This window comes from Sminthopsis crassicaudata, chromosome 2, assembly GCF_048593235.1.
Source record: "Sminthopsis crassicaudata isolate SCR6 chromosome 2, ASM4859323v1, whole genome shotgun sequence".
In the NCBI taxonomy this organism is placed as follows: Eukaryota; Metazoa; Chordata; class Mammalia; order Dasyuromorphia; family Dasyuridae; genus Sminthopsis; species Sminthopsis crassicaudata.
This window is the reverse complement of record NC_133618.1, coordinates 40,101,325-40,121,838: the sequence shown is the minus strand read 5'-3', so window position 1 is coordinate 40,121,838 and position 20,514 is coordinate 40,101,325. Positions and strand designations below refer to the sequence as shown.

The 20,514-nt window shown below is 54.8% G+C and overlaps 2 protein-coding genes across 8 annotated transcripts in view; both read right to left on the bottom strand.

Moving 5' to 3' along the window:
* The window catches only part of MTSS2 (MTSS I-BAR domain containing 2), a 30,950-nt gene extending 13,533 nt beyond the window's left edge, over positions 1 to 17,417 (bottom strand). For 4 of the 6 annotated variants that reach the window (XM_074285937.1, XM_074285939.1, XM_074285938.1 and 1 more), the window contains exons 1-3: positions 17,195 to 17,417; positions 6,330 to 6,391; positions 6,052 to 6,125 (exon numbers count right to left, since the gene is read on the bottom strand). In XM_074285937.1, the coding sequence (XP_074142038.1) occupies positions 6,052 to 6,125; positions 6,330 to 6,391; positions 17,195 to 17,263 (205 nt within the window). In that variant the 5' untranslated portion in view covers positions 17,264 to 17,417. The remainder of the gene's footprint in view (positions 1 to 6,051; positions 6,126 to 6,329; positions 6,392 to 17,194) is intronic. The other 2 variants (XM_074285941.1, XM_074285942.1) reach the window with 1 other exon arrangement.
* A 2,044-nt stretch (positions 17,418 to 19,461) lies between these two features.
* The window catches only part of VAC14 (VAC14 component of PIKFYVE complex), a 105,678-nt gene continuing 104,625 nt past the window's right edge, over positions 19,462 to 20,514 (bottom strand). For both annotated transcript variants that reach the window (XM_074285936.1, XM_074285935.1), the window contains exon 19: positions 19,462 to 20,135. In XM_074285936.1, coding sequence (XP_074142037.1) covers positions 19,973 to 20,135 — 163 coding nt within the window. In that variant the 3' untranslated portion in view covers positions 19,462 to 19,972. The remainder of the gene's footprint in view (positions 20,136 to 20,514) is intronic.

The following is a 20,514-nucleotide window of genomic DNA, read 5'->3' as shown; positions in this document are numbered from 1 at the left end:
CTCCAGCCTCCGCGGGCCACCTGGTATGGCCCCGGCCCACCTGGGGGAGGAGAGCAGGGGACGGGGAGGCGCCCACCTGGGGGAGGAGAGCAGGGACAGGGAGGCGCCCACCTGGGGGAGGAGAGCAGGGGACGGGGAGGGGAGGCGCGGGCCAGGCCCACCTGGGGGAGGAGAGCAGGGACAGGGAGGCGCCCACCTGGGGGAGGAGAGCAGGGGAAGGGGAGGGGCCCACCTGGGGGAGGAGAGCAGGGGACGGGGAGGCGCCCACCTGGAGGAGGAGAGCAGGGGAAGGGGAGGGGAGGCGCGGGCCGAGCCCACCTGGGAGAGGAGAGCAGGGGACGGGGAGGGGAGGCGCGGAGCCCACCTGGGAGAGGAGAGCAGGGGACGGGGAGGGGAGGCGCGGGCCGAGCCCACCTGGGGGAGGAGAGCAGGGACAGGGAGGCGCCCACCTGGGGGAGGAGAGCAGGGGACGGGGAGGAGAGGCAAGTAGCTAGTGGTTGGATGGGAAATGTCAAAGAAATCTCCTAGGAAGGAGCTACCCCTACACTGTTTTTTTTTTTTTTTTTTAAATTTATTTTTAATTTATTTGTAATGCTATTTTTTTATTAAAGCTTTTTAATTTTCAAAACATATGCATGGATAGTTTTTTCAATATTAACCCTTATAATATTTCAATATTAATATTAACACTGCTTTATAAAGGAATTCCTTTATATTATATAATTATTATATATATAATGAATAGATTATATACAATTCCTTGTCCAAGGTCACAGGGAACTGAACTCTCTGCTGACCCTTCCCCGCCCCCCAGGCTTCCTTCCGCCTCACCACGTCCAATCCCACAAAGACCAGGAACACCTGTCATCCCAGAGGGCAGTCCTCTCCCTCCAGCCATGCTCACACTTGCCACCATCACTCTCCTCCCTACCAGTGTCAGTATTGGGAATGCCTTCTCTTCCTTATCCAATCCCATCGCACCCTTGAAGACCCAGTTAAGTACCCCCGCTGGACCCCTGATAGCCCGCAGCTTCAGATCGGGCCACAAGGACTCCAGAGACAACATCTTCATTTTTACAGAGGAGGAGACTGAGGCACAGAGAGGGAGAGTGGCTAAGATCACAAAGCTAGGAAGTTTTGCCTCATGCGCCTCTCCCCCCATTAGCAAATCTGCCTTCAATCTTTTGATAGGCACATATTACATCTCGATAATGATTTTTTTCCTCCCCTGAGGCTGGGGTTAAGTGACTTGCCCAGGGTCACACAGTCAGGAAGTGTTAAGTGTCTGAGGCCGGATTTGAACTCTGGTCCTCCTGAATTTAAGGCTGTTGCTCTATTCACTGCGCCACCTAGCTGCCCCTCTAATGAACTTCTCATCTCTGGGAGGGCAGGGATAACACATTAATATTCCTCTATATGCCATCCCTTACCCTCAACATTAACATGGTGTCTTGTGCATTGCAAGCACTCCCCTAGCGAGACAGTGTAGGAAGACCTGAATTTGAATCCTGCCTTTCATGCTTACTAGCTGTGTGACCCTGGGCAAGTCACTTACCTTCTCTCAACTTCTGATTTCTCACCTGTAAGATGGGGACAATAACAGTACTTACTCCCCTCCCCCATTCTCCTTCAGAGTTGGCTCAAATGAGATAAGGTGAGTAAAGAGCTTTGTAAAGCTTAAAGCACTAAAATATAGGTGTTATTAACAAGAAACTCCAAGAGAAAATGAAGTAAAGCTTTTTTATACTTGTCTTCCTCAGCCCCAAGCCTGTAGCTCTGCACAAGAAGATACTTAATAAATATTTGCTGAACTTGGTGGAATTGATGCCTGGATGAAAATGGATACTGGAGGGGCAGCTAGGGAGCGCAGTGGATAGAGCACCAGCCCTGAAGTCAGGAAGACCTGAGTTCAAATCTGCTCTCAGGCACTTAACACTTCCTGGCTGTGTGACCCTGGGCAAGTCACTTAACCCCAATTGCCTCAGCAAAAAAAAAAAAAGAATGTAGAAAATGGATACCGGACCCAGGGCCTGGGGTCTGGGATGCCAGCTGCTCTCCAGGGCTTGACTAGGGGCACGTTCCTAGCGTGTCTGGAAGCTCCAAGCTTCCTGGACAAATGGGCAGAGGTCCAAGGGCCAGGACAGCTGACATTCCCCTTAACCACTCCCTACCTCCACCCAGAGCACCAGGGGCAGGACCCCTTGTTACCCACACAAGCCACATTCCAGGGGCTCCTCCCTTTTTAGGGAATGCTCACTCCTGGGAAATATTAACTTATCCATCGCCAAGAATAAGAGTGGCAATCCTGGATGGCATCTTCAGTGCCCCTACTGTTTCTGGGACCCGCGACAAGGAACCATCCCCAGAATCTCCCCCGTCATAGGGCGAGAGGCATTTGGGCAGAATCTACAACGGTCCCGCAGGGGAACACCACCAGAGAACAGAGAGAATGGCTGAGTGCTGTTGTGACTGGAAATGCAGGGGTGCTCATCTCTTGAGAGATCATTAAAGAAACTGTGCGATACATAGACACACAATGGGATGGTATTGTACCATAGGAAACAGGTTCAGAGAAACCTGGGAAGGTTTTTATGGACTGATGCAGAATGAAGTTGCGAACTAAGCGAACAGCTTGTGCTGCAGTAACAGCACTGGGAAGACAAAGTACTTGGAAAGATCTCGGAACTCCAGACAATGCACTGACCAACTATGATCCCAGAGCCTGCCCCCCTCCTCTTGGCTGAGAAAGGCTGGACTCAATATATAGGTTGGGACAAGATGGATGTGGGAATTTGCTAGACTATGTCTAATTATTATGGGAGTTTTCTTTTTCTTGTTCAGTGAGGGGGAAAGTAGTAGCAGGGAATGAAAAAAAATGAGCCAGCTAGATAGTATAGTGGTAGAGCCCTAGAGCTAGAGTCAGGAAGTCTTGAATTCAAATCCAGCCTCACATCCCTAATATCTGTCAAGTCACTTATTCTCTCTCAGCTTTAGTTTTCTCATCTATAATATGGGTTGTTTTGAAGGTCAAATGAGGTCATAAAGTACTTTACAAATATTATTATTATATAACTACCAGGCCGCTCCAAGCACCTAGAGCTGGGTATCTGTGAGCCCTGAGCTTGTGAGCACTCTCTCCATCATGTTTCAGGTCAAAGAACGTAAGACTTAGGAAGGACGTGATGGTCGTGTTCAAGTACTTGAAGGGCCGTCCCATGAGGAGGGGCTAGACTGGTCGAGATGGACGAAGCTTGCAAAGAAGCCAGTTTTGTCTCGATGTCAGGAAAAGTTTTCTAACTCTGAGGTTTGTCTCAAAGCATGATGGGGGCATGGGCTGCCCCAGACCGGGAGGTTTCCTCCTCCTTGGAGGTCTTTGGGCAGAGGCTGAATGGGCATTTGTGGGATATTTTTATTGGGGATTCTGAGGCCATAGACTAGAATTTAGAGGCAAAAGTGATTTTTGAGGTCAGTAGGTGTGATCTCCTTAATCGACACATGAAGAAACATGTAGAAATGTAAGTGACTTTCTCAGAAAGTTAGGACCCGAGGCAGGATTTGAATCCTGACTGATTGATTGACTGAACGTGGGTCCAATACTCCATACAAACATGAAACTGATTCTCCTCAGCTGGGCCCAAGGTCCCTCTGTCCACGCCTCTCACCAGAGATGCTGGGCTTGTGGGTCTGGGGGCAGAACCATTCCTTCCTTTCCTCCTCAGACCTCAGCCTCCCTTCTAAAGGAGGCAAAGGCATCTGGACCCCTGGGTTCAGAAATGAGGCGTACCTATCCCTTCTATTTCCTATGTCAGCCTAAATGACTTGCCCAAGCTAGTTTTGCTCTGGGTGCTCTAACAGGAGGTGACGGGAGCTCTCATTTAAGTGAGCACCAATCCTTAGCACCTGTGCCCTGTAGGGCCCATGTCTGTCAGATCAGGTACAGTCCTCTTCTTGCTGTCCCTGATCAAAGATGCAGAACTCTCTGCAGAGGGTGATGCCATTGGGACTTCAAGGGTCCCTACCTCTCTCTTCTTATGTGGGGTGAACCAAAAACTGACTAACTTTTTTGTTGACTGGTATATCCTCCCTGGGTGTCCAGAGCCCTTGACCACAGCTAGGTATCTTCCCTGTATCCTTGGAGGTCTCCACTGGCCTCCGCCACCGCCGCCTCCAACTCCAGGACTCAGGGAACTAACTCTGCCCTGACAGAGTGGGCTCTGTCCCAGCCCCAGGAGTATAATGAGCTGACTGTCCCAAAGTCCCAAAGTGGAGGAGAAGCAGAGTGGGGACACCGTGTCCAGCTGGTGATCCCTGCTGCTCCCTGAAATGAACACTTCATCTCTGGGGTGTTGCCCAACCAGTTCCTTTGGAACTTCCCTCTCCAGTGGGAGCAGTGTTTGTTCTTCCCTGATCGCCCAGGGCCTCAATGGCAGCCCCTATACGCACAAACTCCATCCCAGCCAAACTCTTCCTTGCACAAGACTTAATCTCCCAACTCCATGCTCTTTCAAGGGCCGTGCTCCATGCCTGACGTGCCTTCCCTCCTCACCGCTACCTCTTGGGATACTCAGTTCACAGGCTGTCTCCTCCATTCCCCTCAGTTGGAATGGCCATCCTCCCTGATGTTAACGTTGTACATGTTGTTATTGAGTTACATGTGTGAATGTTGCTGCTTCTCAGCAGAATGTAAGCTTCTTGATGTCCAGGCCTGTTTCATTTTTAGTTTTGCATTTTAGTTTTTGTATTCCCTGTAGTCACTTAGTTCTGTATTTCATTTTTAGATTTGTATTTTAGTTTTTATATTCCCTGTATTTACTTAGTTTTGTAGTTTAGTTTTTTATATTCCCTGTATTCACTTAGTTTTGTATTTTGTAGTAGGTACTTAAATGACTGTTAAATGAATGAATGGATTTAATGAGACAGTGCTAAGGTTGTGAGCCCATCACCAATCCTCTGGAAAGCTACTAGACACAGAGAAAAAGGACCAGTCCAACACTGACTTTACATTGGCCACCTCTGACACGAAGCCTTCTATAGGATCGCTTTTGTCAGAAGGACTTTGAACACTCCCTCCTTTAAGCTACTAGTTATAATTCACCGTCTGTCTCCCCAAGGAAGGAACTCTTTAAGGGGAGGGGCCCATATCCTAAACTTCTTTGTACTGAGACTAGGAAGCTCAGAAATAGAACATTTATTAAGTTATTTAATATTTTAATTAAAGTTAATTTATTAACTGATAAGTATTTATTTGCTTTAATTTAAGATTAGTTAATTTGGTAATTGAATTTTTAACTAATAAGTATTTGTTAATTGATTAACTGGTCAGCCAACAAACTCTTCATAGGATCACAGACCCCAGAGACCATCTAGTGCAGCCCAGTTATTTTACAGATGACATCACATGGCCCCAAGTTCAGGAACTAAGTAGGTTTGAATCCGAGCTTTTCGAATCCCAAATCTAGGGCTCCTTCCCTTGCACCAGGTTGTCTCTCTTCGGGATTACTAGTCACATGGGTCCAAGCTATCCTCAAACCCAAAACTTCTCCAGCCCTTGCTGAGACCTCCTAAGGCAACTGAGGGATGTAACTGTCTGGATACCACCCCCTTTCCCCCCCGGTTTTTTCCCTTAGGACAATGAGACTGCTTCAAGAGGCATCCATCCCATGTGATGGAAGCAGATGGAGGTTCTGGTCTGCCCCATCCCAGTGCTGGCCCCTGTCCATGGTGCTGTTTGCTCAGGAGACAGGGAGGACCAGCACCAGAACAGCAGCCCCCCCCCCCCCCTGCAATCTCATGGATCCTTGGGATGCCTTTGGGGGTGAAGAATGAGAATTATGCTCATCTCACAGGACGGGGAGAATCGAGCTCAGAGAAGTGAATCTACTTGCCCACTTCTGCAGAGCAAGTCTGAGAAAGATGCCCGTGGAGCCCAGCTGGCATTACGCCCCCTGCCACTGGCCAGGACACCCCACATCCCTGTTGTTCCACCTGTCCCCGTTCTACTTCTCCTGGCTCCTGCTTCCCTGCCCCCCATTCCCATTTCCCGCCTCGTACCTCGGGTGTTGGTGGCCATGTCGGCCACTTTCTGGAAGGCATCCAGGAAAGCGACTGCAGCCAGGACGGTGGTCCTGAGGGGAGATAGGAGATAGCAGAGTCATTGGACCAGCTGCTCCCCTTGCAGCCCCGGCCCTCCCAGCCAACTCGCCCAGAGGAAGCTGCTCTCGGCCATCGAGGACAGGAGGGGCAGCGGGCAAGGCCCGGAGCTCGGGCTGTCCACTGGGAGTCACCAGCCTCTCCATCCTGACGGCACTGAGCAGCGGTGTAGGTCTCACCTGAGCTGAGAGTGCAGCTTAGTGGCCTTCGAATTGAAGTCTTCCCAGATGGGGTAGGAGCTCTGTGGGGAGAAAGAGACGGGAATGAGTGGCAAGTGCTCTCCAACCCTGAGCCCAGCCTCTGTGACCATGCGACAAGCAGTGGAAAACGGGTACACCGGGCCTTCCCTGTACACCAATGGTCCAAGGACCCCCATTCTGGGGGCGTGGGAACTCCGTCTGGTGCAAATCAAACCTCTTCTTACTGAGTAAATGGTCTTCACGAGTGTCGTGGCTCAGAATGGGGCGCCCAGGACGCCAACCTGGTGGGGACCCTCTCTGAAATGGGCAAGGCTGGATACTGGACAGCAGCCACGGAGATAGTCCCTCTCTGGGTCCTCATTCGGATGGATCAGCATTTATCAAGTACCTGCTCTGGCCCCGCATTGGGGGCGCAGACTCAAAATAGGAAGGGCTCCTGCCCTGCATAAGCTCCACTCAAGCCTTTACAGATGGTGAGAGCTCTCAGAGCTGGGCCCCGCTGCTGGGACCGCCGACAAGCCATGAGGGGGAGTCAGAGGAAGCTTTGGTGGGTGGGCATTTCTCACACGGCAGCCAAAGGCTTGAGTGGAGCTTATGGAGGACAGGAGCCCTTCCTATTTTGAGTCTGTGCCCCCCGTGCGTGGCTAGAGCAGGTACTTGAGAAGTGCTGATCGACAACCTGTAAAGACCATTTACTCCTTTTAAAGGTTCATTTATTTATTTATTCTAAATTTTTTTTTTTATTGTTTTATTTTTTATTGTCTTTATCATCTACATTTCCTGATGCATCCCTCCTCACTTTCCCTCTTGGACAGCTATCCCATATAGCAAAGAATAAAAAGAGGAGGTGTGGAAATGTTCAGCAAACTAACAAAATGAAAATGTCTGATGTCGTATTTAGTATTCCGTACCCACAGACCCCCACCTCTTCAAAGAATCAGGGGACAACTTTGAGGAGCTTTAAGCTCCATGTCTGTGTGGCCTCTTTGGCTCACAGTGGGTCCCGGAAACCCGACCTGACCCAAAAGAAGAGCATGAAACATCCCCAAGACGGCCCTTGTAGTCATTTCAGGGAGCCCCAAGTCCCTGGCGTGGGGGGGAATACATATGTACAAATGGAAAGAGAATGCACAGGTGTGTAGGGATACGGCTATCTGTCCAGTCAAGGCCCAGAAAGGGACTTCACTAGCTCTGGGTCACACAGCACCCGCAGTTTGCCATCCCCCTCTTCTAGGGCTGGCTGGGGGCTCACTCCCTTGGGACGCTGAGGATTGCTGTGAGCCGCTCCCTGCCTTAAGCTGGGGTCCGGGCTGGCCCCAGTGGCTGCAGGGGGACAGCCAGTGGCCGGGCCCTGAATGAGGCGCTTGTGCTGGGGACAGAAGTAGCTTTCTCCTGCCTGTGCTGGGGGGAGCGGGGGGAACAGTGTGGCCTTTATCCTGGCCTGGCCCTGAGAGGAGGAAGGAGTTTCCCGTCTGGGTCCGGGAGGGGCGGCTGACACTTCCCCCGGCCCAGATCCGAGCTGTTGTGTTTAGCTTTGAGCAAAACAAGTCGGGCGGTTTTCTTAAGGGCCTTTCTGGCCCCCGCGGCCTGGCCCACCCCCGCCGGGCTGCTCAATGGCCCTTTATGCCAGCCCTTTACAGGCTGAGCCCGCACTGGACTCGCTCTGCCCTCACAGGCCCAAGGCTGGGGGTTCCAGAGCAAGGAGCCAAGAGGCCTAGAATGGGGCTGCAGCGGTGCCCCCAGGCTGAGCCCCCCTCCCCATGGACATGCTGGACCTGAGCTGGAGGGCCCCTCGGCCCAGCCCCGGGGCAGACAAGCCCACCTGCATAGACAGGAGGGTCTTCCTGCTGCAGCCCGGGGTCACTTTCTGCAGAGGAAGCCCAGGAGACAGAGAGAGATAGAGAGAGACAGACAGAGACAGTGACAGAGAGAGAGAGACAGGGAGAGACAGAGAGGAGAGACAGAGACAGAGTCACAGATTCAGAAAGACAGAGACAGAAATAGACAGAAACAGACAGAGACAGTGACAGAGAAAAAAACAGAGACAGAGAAAGAGGAGAGACAGAGAGACAAAGAGAGACACACACACACATACAGAGAAAGAAACAGAAACAGAGACGGAGAGGAAAGAGATACAGACAGACAGAGACAGAGAAAGAAACAGAGACAGAGAGAAAGACATAGACAGAGACAGAGACATAGAGAGTCAGAGACAGAAAGATAGAGAGAGACACAAGAAACAGAAACAAAAACAGAGACTGAGAGAGAAAGAGGAGAGAGACACAGAGAGAGACAGAGACAAAGAAAGACAGAGAAACAGAGAGAGACAAATAGAGATAGAGAGGCAGATAGACACAGAGAAACAGAGACAGAGAAAGAAACAGAAACTGAGACAGAGAAAGAGAGAGGGGCAGAGAGACAGAGAGAGACAGAGAGACAGACATAGAAAGAGAGAGACAGAAAGAAACAGAAACAGAGACAGAGACTGAGGCAGAGAGAGAGGAAAGAGACACAGAGCGACAGAGAGACAGCAAAAGAAACAAAAAGAGACAGAGGCAGAGACATACAGAGAAAGAGACAGACAGACAGACAGAAAGAGATAGAAACAAAGACTGATTCAGAGACAGAAACAGAAAGACACCTATCCACAAATACAGACAGTGAGACAGTGAGAAACAGAGATAGAGAAAGAGAGGGAGAGGGGACTTAGACACAACCCTGGCATTGGTGGAGGGGCCTGGCCAGCCTCCTGAGGGAAGGGCCCACAGGAAGGTGGGAAAGGAAGCTCCATTAGAACCCCTGGGAAGGGGCACTCGCCCTAAAGCCTGGCTGACACTTTGAAGTCTGCAAAGACCTCATCTGGGCCCCACAATCCCATGGGAGGGGTCTGAGTCTGGGAGAGATCCAAGGGGCTTGGCAGGGGTCACCTAATTAGGAAATGTCTGAAGCAGGATTTGAACCGGGCTTGCCCAAACATTTGACCTGCTTCTCTTCCCGGTCCCTCCAGTAGTCCTTGAGGCTCAGAGGGACACACGTCTAGTGTCCACTGCCCTCCCCACCCCCATCACCTCCCAGGCCGAGGACATTCACTTGTAGGTCTCACTGCTTGGGCACTGAGGGGCTGGGACGGGAAGGGAGCGCATCAGCCGCAGGAATGGAAGCATCCTGTCTCACAGCCTCCCACCCACACCAAGCAGCCCCCAGAGCAGAGCCTGACGTCCCAGGAGAGGGAAGGCAAATATTTGAGAAGCTCCCAGCCCCATAATCCTTGGGCAGGGAGTGGCCAGCAGCTGTGGCTGACAGGCCTCCCCCCCTCCCCGCCCCCAATCCCACGGGCTCCCCCCCTGGCCTTCTCCCTCTTCCTGATCCCAGTGGTGCCATAAAAACTTCCTCCTGTTGGATGAGGAGCCAGTCCCTGAGCCTGGGAAGGGGAAGGATCCCTGCGGGAATGCCACCATTGCAGCCATTTCTTGGGCATCCAGTCACGTTCTGGTCCCTGAGAATGTGGGGCAGGGGCCGGTGGGCCCCGGCTGGGGGGGCCAAGGCCCCTCGGGACAGGGCAGGGCTGGTGTGGGCTGAGCCACGCCTTGTGGAGCTGACCTCTGGAGAGATGGGCAGCTCAATCTCAGTTATGAACTTCATGGAACCAGAGCACTTGGGGAGGGGGAGGGGAAGAGCTCACCCAGTCTAACCCTCTCCCCTTGGAGGAGGAAAGGGAGGTCAGCAACAGAACTGTCTGAGGGACGGCTGGTGCCCGGGAGAGCAGAAGCCTTAAGACATTCTAGGAAGGAGAGCTCCTATTGGGTAGTTGGGGTTAATGCTGTGGGGAGGACCAGGCCATTCCAACTCCCACCAGTTCAGGGAGGGGGAAGGTGTTTGCCTAGTATTTCAACAGGAAACTCCAGGTGGGGACACTCCCTCCCCTGAGGTAGATGGGAGACTTGCCTTTTAGCCTGGGCCAGAAAGGAGCTTCCAGCAGGCACGTGGATCTGTCAGCTCTCGAACCCAAAGCCACCCCCAGAGCTAGAGCAGGACCCAGGTACTGCTCCCACAGCCTGAAGGGGATGCTCGAGGCCTAGAAAAACCCAAGGATTTATGTAGAGCCCAAGTCCTTCTTCACTTAGAATTAGAAAGAGACAAAAAGAGAGAGAGAGATACAGAGACAGACAGAGAGACAGAGAGCTAGAGAGACAGAGACAGAGAGAGATACAGAGACAGAGATAGAGAAACAGAGACACAGAGAGATATATATATATAGAAAGAGACAAAGAGAGACAGAGACAGAGAGAGAAAAAGAGACACACAGGGATAAAGAGACGGAGAAAAAGTGACAGAGAGAAAGAGAGACAGACAAAAGGAGAGAAGAAATGATGCTTCATCTCTCCTTTCTCTGCTGGACACTAAGCTGGGCACTGGGGCAGCTGGACGGCACACTATATGGAGCACTAAAGCAGGAGGAATCTTCTTAGTGAGTTTAGATCCGGCCTCAGACATTCTTAGCTGTGTGACTCTGGACGAGTCACTTGACCCCATGTGCCTCAGTTTCCTCATCTGTAAAATGAGTTGGAGAAGGAAATGGCAAACCACAGCAGTATCTCTGCCAAGAAAATCCAAATGGGGGCTTGAAGAGTCGGATAACTGAGCCCCACAATGCTAGGTCCATAATCTGACTTCAGAGACCAGAGGAGCTGAGTTCAAGTTCAGCATCAACTGGATTACCTGAACGAGTGTCCCAGGTGAGCTCTCTGGGACTCTGCTGCTGACCTGAGCTGGGGGAGACTTTCGGGACTTCCTGTGCACAGCCACACCGGCACGTGGCTCTCTCTACCTTGGAAGTTCATGCTCGCTATCTCCCAGAGTTTTTCAGTTCCATTTTACAGAAGTTTCAGTTGGATGTTAGGGGACTTTAGCTCTAAGGAGAAGGGTTGGGATTTGAACCCAGGACTTCTCACCCCCCGAGTCCAGCATTTCCTCCACACCATGCTGTGTTGCTGGGAGTAGCTCTGGGGGGGGAGGGCAGAAGGGCTTGGTGGGGAATCAGTCTAAAACAGAAGTCTCAGGGTCCCTAGGCCTCCGTGAAGAGTTTCCCAGTGAGGGAACATCACCAATGGCCCAGGACATTGACCAAGAGGGCAGGGAGGGCCAGAGGTTCTAAAAGCAGAGCCCCCAGAAACAAGGCGCTCCTGGAAGCGAGGGCTCAAGGATGGAAGCTGTGAGGGACCTCACGAGGCCGGAAGTCTCAGGGAGGACTAGGGGCCCCGAGGCTCCCGGCCATCCTGGAATGTCCAGCTCAGACAAACACTGGTCAGTGACTTAGATCACACTGCTCTGGGCTCCTCAGCACATGGAAACCCCTCCTTACAACTGGGCTGGGAAAAATCAGTTCCCTTGAGCACCGACCTCTAGATGAAGGCAGAAACTGGAAGGGCGAGGCCATGGGAGTAGAAGCAGTCAGGGTTCCCCACAGTAGCGTGAGGGGAGTGGTGTGTGGGGGAAGGGAAAAAGCATTTATTAAGCACCTACTATTTGCTGGGTACTGTGCTAAGCACTTCAGGAGTATTTTCTCATTTGAACTCGAGAGCCAGAGGATACAGAGATGGGAGCACGGTGAAGAGATGGCTGGACTTCAACCCAGGAAGACCCAAATTCAAATCCTGACTCAGGCCCTCACTACCAAATTTCCTATGCCTCAATTGTCTTTAAATGGGTATAACAGCCTGCAAGGATCAAAGGAGATGACAGTACTTTGTTAAAATGATACATTGATGCCTATTGTTATTATGTGATTATGCTGATCTGAGGCGAGACTGTTATTATGATATTAATAATTCTGTTATTATGCTACCAATTGTTATATTGTTGCCGTATTAATAATAATTATATTATGATACTAATTGTTATACTGTTGCCATATTAATAATAATTCTATTATGATACTAATTGTTATATTGTTGCCATATTAATAGTAATTCTGTTGTTATGATAATAATTTTATTAGTATGATACTGATTTTATTGTTATTAATATATTAATAATAATTCTGTTATTATTATGATACTAACTGGTTGCTGCTATTATGACATTCAGAATAATTCTTTGGGGCTTGATAGCTTTGCTATACTTTACACTGAGTGGCAGGGGGCACAGCAGGGCTGGCAGGGGTAAAGGAGAGAGAGAAGATGGACTAGAGATGGAAAATCCCCACGGGCCTCCCATGCTGGGGCGATCTCGCCCAAGCGCTATGGAGATGCTCTGCAAACACTAGGGCCCGGCTGTTCCATCGCCCTCTCTCCCCTCTGACCCCGCCTTTCAGTTCCCTGCTTTGGCTCGGTGACACGGGGTGAGGGGTAAACAAGGAAAAAAGTCATTTCAAGAAGGCCCCTTTATCCGTTCTCCGCAGCCCCAAACGTACCCTACCGCTCTCAAGCTGGATGTTCCCAAAATCTGGAAAAGCCCTTATGGATGAGGTCATCACTCCCCACGGGGAGGGTTGAGGAGGAGGGGGGCGAGGGTAAAGGGGGGTAGCCCAATAGACTTTTCCAAACTCCTCCGGCTTCTGATGACTCAGGTCCCTGGGCTTCCACAGCCAGCTCTGGGAGTACTGTCGGTGATAGGTGCCAGAAACTGGAATCAGCCCCCGGGCTTGGGGTCCCCACAAATTTAGGCCACTCGGGGCCCGCCCTGTTCCCCGGGACCCTTCTTCGTCCATCGGGTCCCAAGGAGCCAGCTGGTCCTAAACAATCTTTGCATTTGGGGTTAAGAGCCAGCAGCCAGAGTGTGATGAAACACCACGGACTCCCCGGACTGGGGAGGTCAGGAGAAAAGGCTTCTGGCTCCGGTGCTGTCTCTGTAACGACCTGTTTGCACAAATGGTTTTCCATCTCTCGACCTTATTTCCCCACCAGCTATGATATCCTCGGGCTCCAGAAGCGAAGTAATCTCTTCTGGCATCTTGTTCAAACGTCTCCGATCAGATAGCCAGAATCGCTTCCCCTTCTCACTATCTGGATGACATTGGGTGAAGCATTTAACCTTTTGGGAGCTCTGTGTGTGTGTGTGTGCTTGTCGAAATCTACATTCTTATAAATCCAGCCATGTTCCAGCTACAGAGAAGCAAGGACTCGGCTGTCCACAGGCAGAATGGAGGAACAGGGAGAGCGCCTGATTGGAAGTCAGGAAAATCTGGATTCACATCCTGCCTCCGACACTTCTTAGCTGTGTGACCCTGGGGAAGTCCCTTAACCTCTCAGATTCTTCATCTGTCAATAAAATCAGGAGTGGGGAGGGACTGATCTCTAAGTTTCTTTCCAGATGAAATCTAGGAGTGTGCGAGCTTGTTCCCAAAGGAGTAGGGTAAGTAAGGAGAACGACACTGTTGAATGAGACTTGGGAGGGCTCCAAGGATGGATCTCCACACTATGTCCTACACTTGGGAGTGGAAGGAGACTGTTTGCCTGTCTTCCTGGGGAAAGAGATCTTTGAGTGAAAGCTGCCTCTTTTATCTTGTTTATGAGGCAAAAAAAAAGGAAAAGGATAGGGGAAGAAAAAGTCCAGAGCCTCAGCGAAGTCTCGGGGAGCATGAATCTGCTGGGGGCCCAACTCTGGAGGAACTGGACCTTCTCAGCCCACCCCAACTTACATTAACATGGGTTCAACCCCATGAGGAAACCAAGGGTCAGTTTATCATGCCAGGTCACCCGGGAATGAAGGGAACAGACCTCAAAACGAGCGGACCTTCCACTTCAGCCCAATGCAGAACAGGGGCCCCACCGGGCAACTTGATCTCGGGAAAGCCTGGGAAGCTGAAAGCTGGTGCTGGGGGATGGAGTTAGGGAATGGGGGACTCTTAGAAAAGGGGTAGCTGTAAGAGGGAAATTCAACCATGACAAACATTTGGATTTTTTGAGAAATGCATCATCAATCAAAAGAAGCATCAGGGCCAGTTTCAGGAGGGAGGGAACTCAAGATGACCTGGGTAGCCTGCCACCTACTGGCTGTGTGATCCTGGCTAAGTCACTAAATGTCTCAGGTCCCTAGCAACTCTCCAAGACTCTGAACTGTAGAACAGGTGCTAATTTTCAATCTCTGTTGGTAACAACATCCTCACGGGGAATTACCTGTGTTGGTAAAATCACAAGGCCTAGGTTGGGAAGCCAGGGGAAAGATGTGGATGGTAAGTAAATAACTGAGCAATGTTGATAGGCTCACAGGATGGAGAATAGGAAGGGACCTTAAAGATCAGCTAGGTAAACCCTCCCCCCCCTTTTTTTTTTTTTTTTGCAAAGGAGCAAACTGAGACCCAGGAAGGTCATACAGGCAAGTAAGAGGAGCAGAATTTTAAGTAGCTCCAAATCCAGTGCTTGTTTCATCAAGGTAGGACGAGTGCTGGGACAGTTACTCCATAGCGTGGGGCCAGTTGAATCCATGGGGTACTGACTAGCCAGAGGGAGGGTGGGAGATAGGACTCCACCACCTTCTCTACTTCCTCCAAGTGCATTTCTTAAAGTCTTTTTTTTTCAGCCTCCTGCTGCTATTAGAACATCAGGCCCCAGGCTGAGGATGCTTCTAGGAGCCAATCAGATGTCGAACTCTCCCTCTCCACCCCCACCCAATATAAGAAGTAGGAAAACAGTCCCGGAGCAGCAGGGGGTGAGAGATGGTGGTGGTACAACCAGTCCAGCCACGGGGCAGCCTGCCACATTCAGCTTTCCAGTTGCCGGTGCCAGGGTCCTAGCTCTACCCTGCGTGCCCTCTGGCCTCCAGAACTCCACAGGGAGGGGAGCAACTTTCAATCCGTTTTCTGCAGGGACTAGCTTTGCCTGTCCTGGCACCTTGCTAATGCTGGATGGGTAGCTCCGGGGCTGTGTGTGTCTCCCTGTTATAGGGATGTGCTACTTGCCTCTTAGTGTGGCCCCAGAGTAAGGCATTCTGGGTTCTAATTCCAGCTCTTTTCTCCGTCCTATTTCACCAAATCGGAATCTTACCTGACTTTAGAAAAAGAAATGGTGTCGCCCCCTCTTCCCCCTTCCTTCCCTAGGAGAGGAGACTAAGTGGAAGAGGGGGCTTGGATCCTTTGATAAGGAAGCCCATATCATGTGCTTTCACGCTTAGAACATCTAAGCCCCATTTCTGGACTCCTCTATTGAGCCCCCCACAAGTCACCCCAAGCCCATGAGCTAATCCATTCCTCCCCTCAGATCCCTTCCTCCTCCATCCTCCCAAACCAGTTCCTGGCCTTCTTCTGGAGGAGGGCAGACCCTGCTGCCTTCCTGAGAGACAGAAGCATTGCCCTCCGCAGCTCCGGCCTTGGGCCAAACCCCCCAGGTCCTGGTAGCCCTGATAGACAAGGGTCACTAGACTCGCAGGCTCCATTCTTCCCATCCTCCCAGGCTACAATTACGGGGCAGAGAGGCTACTGGAAATACGGGGAGGGATGTCAGCCTGCAGAGCAAGCTCCCAAACTCCCAACCAACTCCCCCTGGTGACCTTGAACTTGTTCCCAGGACTCAGTATCTCCCTTTGTGGAAACAAGACAGCCTCTTCCTTCTCCCTGACTTTGGGGAAGGTGGGCATGGGGCAAGGTCTCGGGAAGGGGACCGGAGAGAAAAACGGGAGACAAACCCTGGGTAAAGGGAACAGCCTATGCGTGTGTTGGTGGGGGGTAAAGGAGGGAGGTGACTGCTCTTTAGGCCTTTCTTCCCACGCCAGGGACAGGACAGGCAGGGGGCTTTGCTGTCCCAGCTGAGTCCACCCTCTCCTTCCCTGCCCCCAAGCCCCGGACCGGCCTGGGAAACTGTGGGGGTTGATCGCCCCTCCCCCACCTTCTCCCGGGCCCGGGGGGAGGGGGAAGCCCGGGAGTAACAACCACCAATCCGGGCCCTTCGGGTCAGCAGGCTCCATGTGCTCCGGCTTGCGGGCGGCCGGACCCGGCCCTGGGTCTCCCAACAGACGCGGGCCGGTGGGGAAGGAGTTAAGTCCTCTCTCCCGGCTTTATTATTTTTTCCCCCCTGGCCTTGGCAATGACAGCATTGTCTGGGCTCCGGGGCTGCAGCAAGGAGCCAGGGGGAGGAGGGGGGAAAGGGGGAGGAGGGAAGAGGATTGGGGGGATGGGGCGAGGGGAAAGGAGGAGGCACCCAGTCTCCAGCAGCCAGAGCCCAGGGATTTAAAGGGCGGCGCAGAGCCGCGGCCGCTCCCTCCCGGGCCATGGGGAGCTCCTCTCCCGAGGCGGGGGACATGGTGGACACCCCACCCCGGGAAAGGGCTGGTCCCGGTGCCAGCTTGCCCCCCCCAGCCCCGTCTCAGGCTTTTTCCCGGGAGTGGGGAAAGCGGCCAGTCCGGAAGGGCTCTGTCCAGCAGCCCCAGGCAGAGGTCCCCGACGCCCCCCGCCCCTCCACTTCCCCACGTAAGACAACAAGGACAGAGTCCGGGCCGGCCCACGGCCACAGCCACGGCGCGCACACCCGCGAGGCCGCGCGCGCGCGGGCACACACACACGCACACAGACACACACACATACACACACCCCCCCCCACAGACACACGCACACAGACACACACACACACCCCCCACACAGACACACACGCACACACATACAGACACACACGTATCAGGGCGCACAGAGTCCCAGTACATACATACACAGGTTCCCCCCAGCGCCCCCCCCCAGTCTCCCAGAGCACACGGGTTTAATCACACCGACGGGCGCAAGCCGGACAGAAGGCCGGGCGGGGGGGGGTCCCCCAGGGCTGGGTCGGGATCCCCGGCGGGCGCCGTCTCCCCCAGAGCGGGAGCGGCTCGGGCAGGACGCGAGGGGGCGGGGCCCCCTTTCTCTCGGCGGTTCTTACCTTCATGTCATTAACGATGGCCTGGAAGAGGCCCCCCAGGGCCCCGCACTCTTTCTCCACCGTCTCCATACCGGCCGGGACGCGGGGTCTGGGGCTGGCCGGCGGGCCGGGGGCGCGGCTCCCGGGGCTCCGCGAATCGGCGAGGGCCGAGGAACAAAAAGCCGCGGCGGCTCCCGGGGCGGCTGCGGCGAGGCTGGGCGCGGCGGGCCCCGCGGGCGGCCGCTCGGGCGCCCCCGCCTCTGGCCGCGCTGGCTTCAGCGGCCGGCCGCCCCCCGGGCCGGGGACGCGCGCAGCCGCCGGCCCTCCGCAGCCATGTCCCGCTCCGCCCCTCGGAGGCGGCCGGCCCGGGATGGAGGGCCCGCAGCGGCCCGCGTCCGTTGTCCCGCGGCCGGGGGCGCAGGGAGCTGGCGGGGGCGCGGGGCAGCGCGGCGCGGCGATCCCGGGGACTGGCGGGGAGCGAGCGGGGCGGTAATCCGAGCCCAGGAGGCTCCGGCGTCACATGGGCGCGGGGAGAGGGGGAGGGACCCGGCGGGCGGAGGGAGGGGGAGCCGCGCGGAGGGGAGGGGGCGGCGCAGGCCCATTCAGCACCAGGAAGGAGCGCTTTGAAACCCGAGCCCCTGGGCTGCCTTACTGGTTTGGTGAGCTCGGTCCCCCGGCGCCGGGCCGCGCGGCGGCACAAAGGGGACCCACGGGAGTCGGGGGCGCTGCCGGGGAGTCGGGGCTGCCGAGAAAGCTTCGGGAGACCCCCGCCTCGGGCACGGACTGCGACCCCCGCGGAGGTTGCCCCCAGCAGTCGGCCGCAGGGAGGGGGCGCCGGGAGAGTGACAGCGCTCTCCCCTCGGGGGCACGCGGACTTGTATTAGCGAGCCCGAGGGAGGAGCTGGGGTTAGGGGCGCCCTAAAAAACAAGCCCCTCGCATTCCTTCCGTAAGCTCCCGGGTTCCCGAGACAGGCAGGTATATCTCGGGGGAGGCGGGAGGGGCCCCTTCCTGCCTGGTGCAGACGCACGAAGGCGCCCGGTTTACCCTTGAGGGTCTTTGAGCCTCCTCGGGAGGCCTCCTCCCTGCCCCCCAGGCAGTCCGGCCCATGGGGGTCCGCGGAGGATGTCCGAGAGTTTCAAAGCTCCCAGGCCGTGACGTTTGTCTGGTTGATGACTTAGAAGGCAAATGAACATTCCTTTCCATTGGGGACCCAGGGGTCCGAGCCAACCCAGTCCGTGGCAAGGCAGCTCAGGGGGCGGATGGTCACACTGGGGCTGCCGGGGCACTGCCCCTCTGCCCAAGCACGCCCTGGTAACCCTCCACAAGCTCCCCGGCCAGCCTCGTAAATCCTCACTCCCCTTCCCAGCCGAACCCACTGCCCTGGCGGGCCCTCCCAGCTGTCCCCAGGCTCATCCCTCGCGCCGCCTCAAGGGCTGCGTCTGAGAAGCTCTTCCCGATCCCCCCCCCCCTGCCCCTGGGGCCCTCCCGGAGGGACACTGCCCTGCGCCCATTTTGGAAGAAGCTGGGTCCTTTCTTGCTCTGTAGAATGCCAGATCCCGGAAGGCAGGCCCCGTTTCCTTTCTCTCTGGTGCCCCCCCCCCCCCCCCAGGCTGGGGAGCCAAGCCTGGCTTGGGGTCCTGCTTCTGGGACACTGAGGCCCGGAGCCTCTAAGAAACAGAAGAGGTGGGACTTCCTCATCCGGGGAGTTCCCTGAGGAAATCACAGACCCCATCTCTCTCCTCAGCCTGGCACATGGGAGGGACTCCCCGTCCGGTTACTGACCCAGCCAGAACTGCTCTGGGAACTTAGTTCAACCCAAAGTCAATGGAGTGCTGGGGAGACCAAGCCAGCGCCCCCAGGGATGTCTCCTGGTGCCTCCCCCCGGATCCCCGGGGAGCTGCAAGGACAGGGGAGCCCGGGCTCTCCCGGCTTTCCTCCATGGGACCCTGCCTGCCTCAGTTTCCCCTTGGCCCCTAGTTGAGGTTCTGCCAGAGGGGCCTTCCCCTCGGTCCTGACACCGCAGCCATCCTGTGACAGGGAAACAAATCACATTCCAATTGCACAGGGGTCCGTAGTAGCTGCTTAGTGGGCTAGGTGGTCTCTGCCCAAGGCCTCCCGGTCAGTTCAGACTGAGGGGGGAAGAGAAGAACACAGCACGGCACCGGCTTTCATGGGCCCTCCTGGGGGGTTGGTGCCACGGAGTCAGGGCCAAAAGGGCGACCACTGAAGAACACCTGGGGTGAGTCAGGGAGCTTCCAAACAATAAAGCAGCCCGAGGCCAGGAGGAGAGAATTTAGCGTCATTCCTTTATTTTGGGGGAGATCTCCATCATTCCATACAAACCTCGGTGGCCCAGGTGGAGACGAGATCAGGAGCCAGGATATATACATACACGTGTGCAGACACACCTATGTGCCGGAGATCTGGGCTTCGGGGAGGGGGCGGCCGAGCTCTGCTCTCAATCCAAACCCAAAGGGCTGGTTAAAAAGAGGCTGATTATGGGTGGGGGTACTTCTGAGCGGAGGGGCACATGTCAGGGCCGCCCCACAGGGAACCGCCGCCGCTGCTCTAGCCCAGCCGGGAAAGGCCGAGAAGCTGCAGTCAGTCCAGCCCCCCTGGGCATGGGGCAGAGAGGCAGGCAGCAGGGGCAGGCGATGCTTCCTGTGCCCTTGAACGGGCTTCCTATTTGGCTAGGGGGCGGCCTAGCCACACCCACCCAGCTCCCCGCCAGGGTCCCGGGAAGGACTTTGTGAAGGCCACAAGTGGTCCTCTGGCCCCAAGCTGTGGGTGCCAAGGGCTCAGAGAACGATCCTGCGGTCCAGCTGGTCCCCACGCCCACTCCGCTGGTGTCTCATCTCCAGATGCTTGTTCTGGACCCTCTCAAAGTGCTGCAGGAGCTCCACGTAGTCGATGCTGGGGGCATCCACCTTCCGGGAGCTGGGGGTGGTCTTCACACTATCCCTGGAGAGGAAAGAGAAGGGTCTGTGTGAGGGGGGGAGCGGCTCCCTCAGGAGTGTTCCAGCCCAGAACCCGGCCACATCTGGAGGCCTGGGACGGCGGCAGACGCTCTGAGGACCAGGAACTGGGTCGAGCACAGCGTCCCGTGCCTAAGCTGGCATTAAAAGCCACCGTGGCACGCTGGCAGACTTTGCAGGGAGGGCGGCCGGTGCCCGAAGACTGGAGGACACACGCTAATGTGGCTGTCACAGCCTTCCAGCTAGGGCCTGGGGGAGGCATGGAAAGGGCCCGACTTCCCTGAGCACAGAGGCCACAGTCTCTGCCAGCGGCCTCTGCTTTGTCAAGAGAAGGCCTGATGGAGGGGAGGGGTGATGGGCCCATT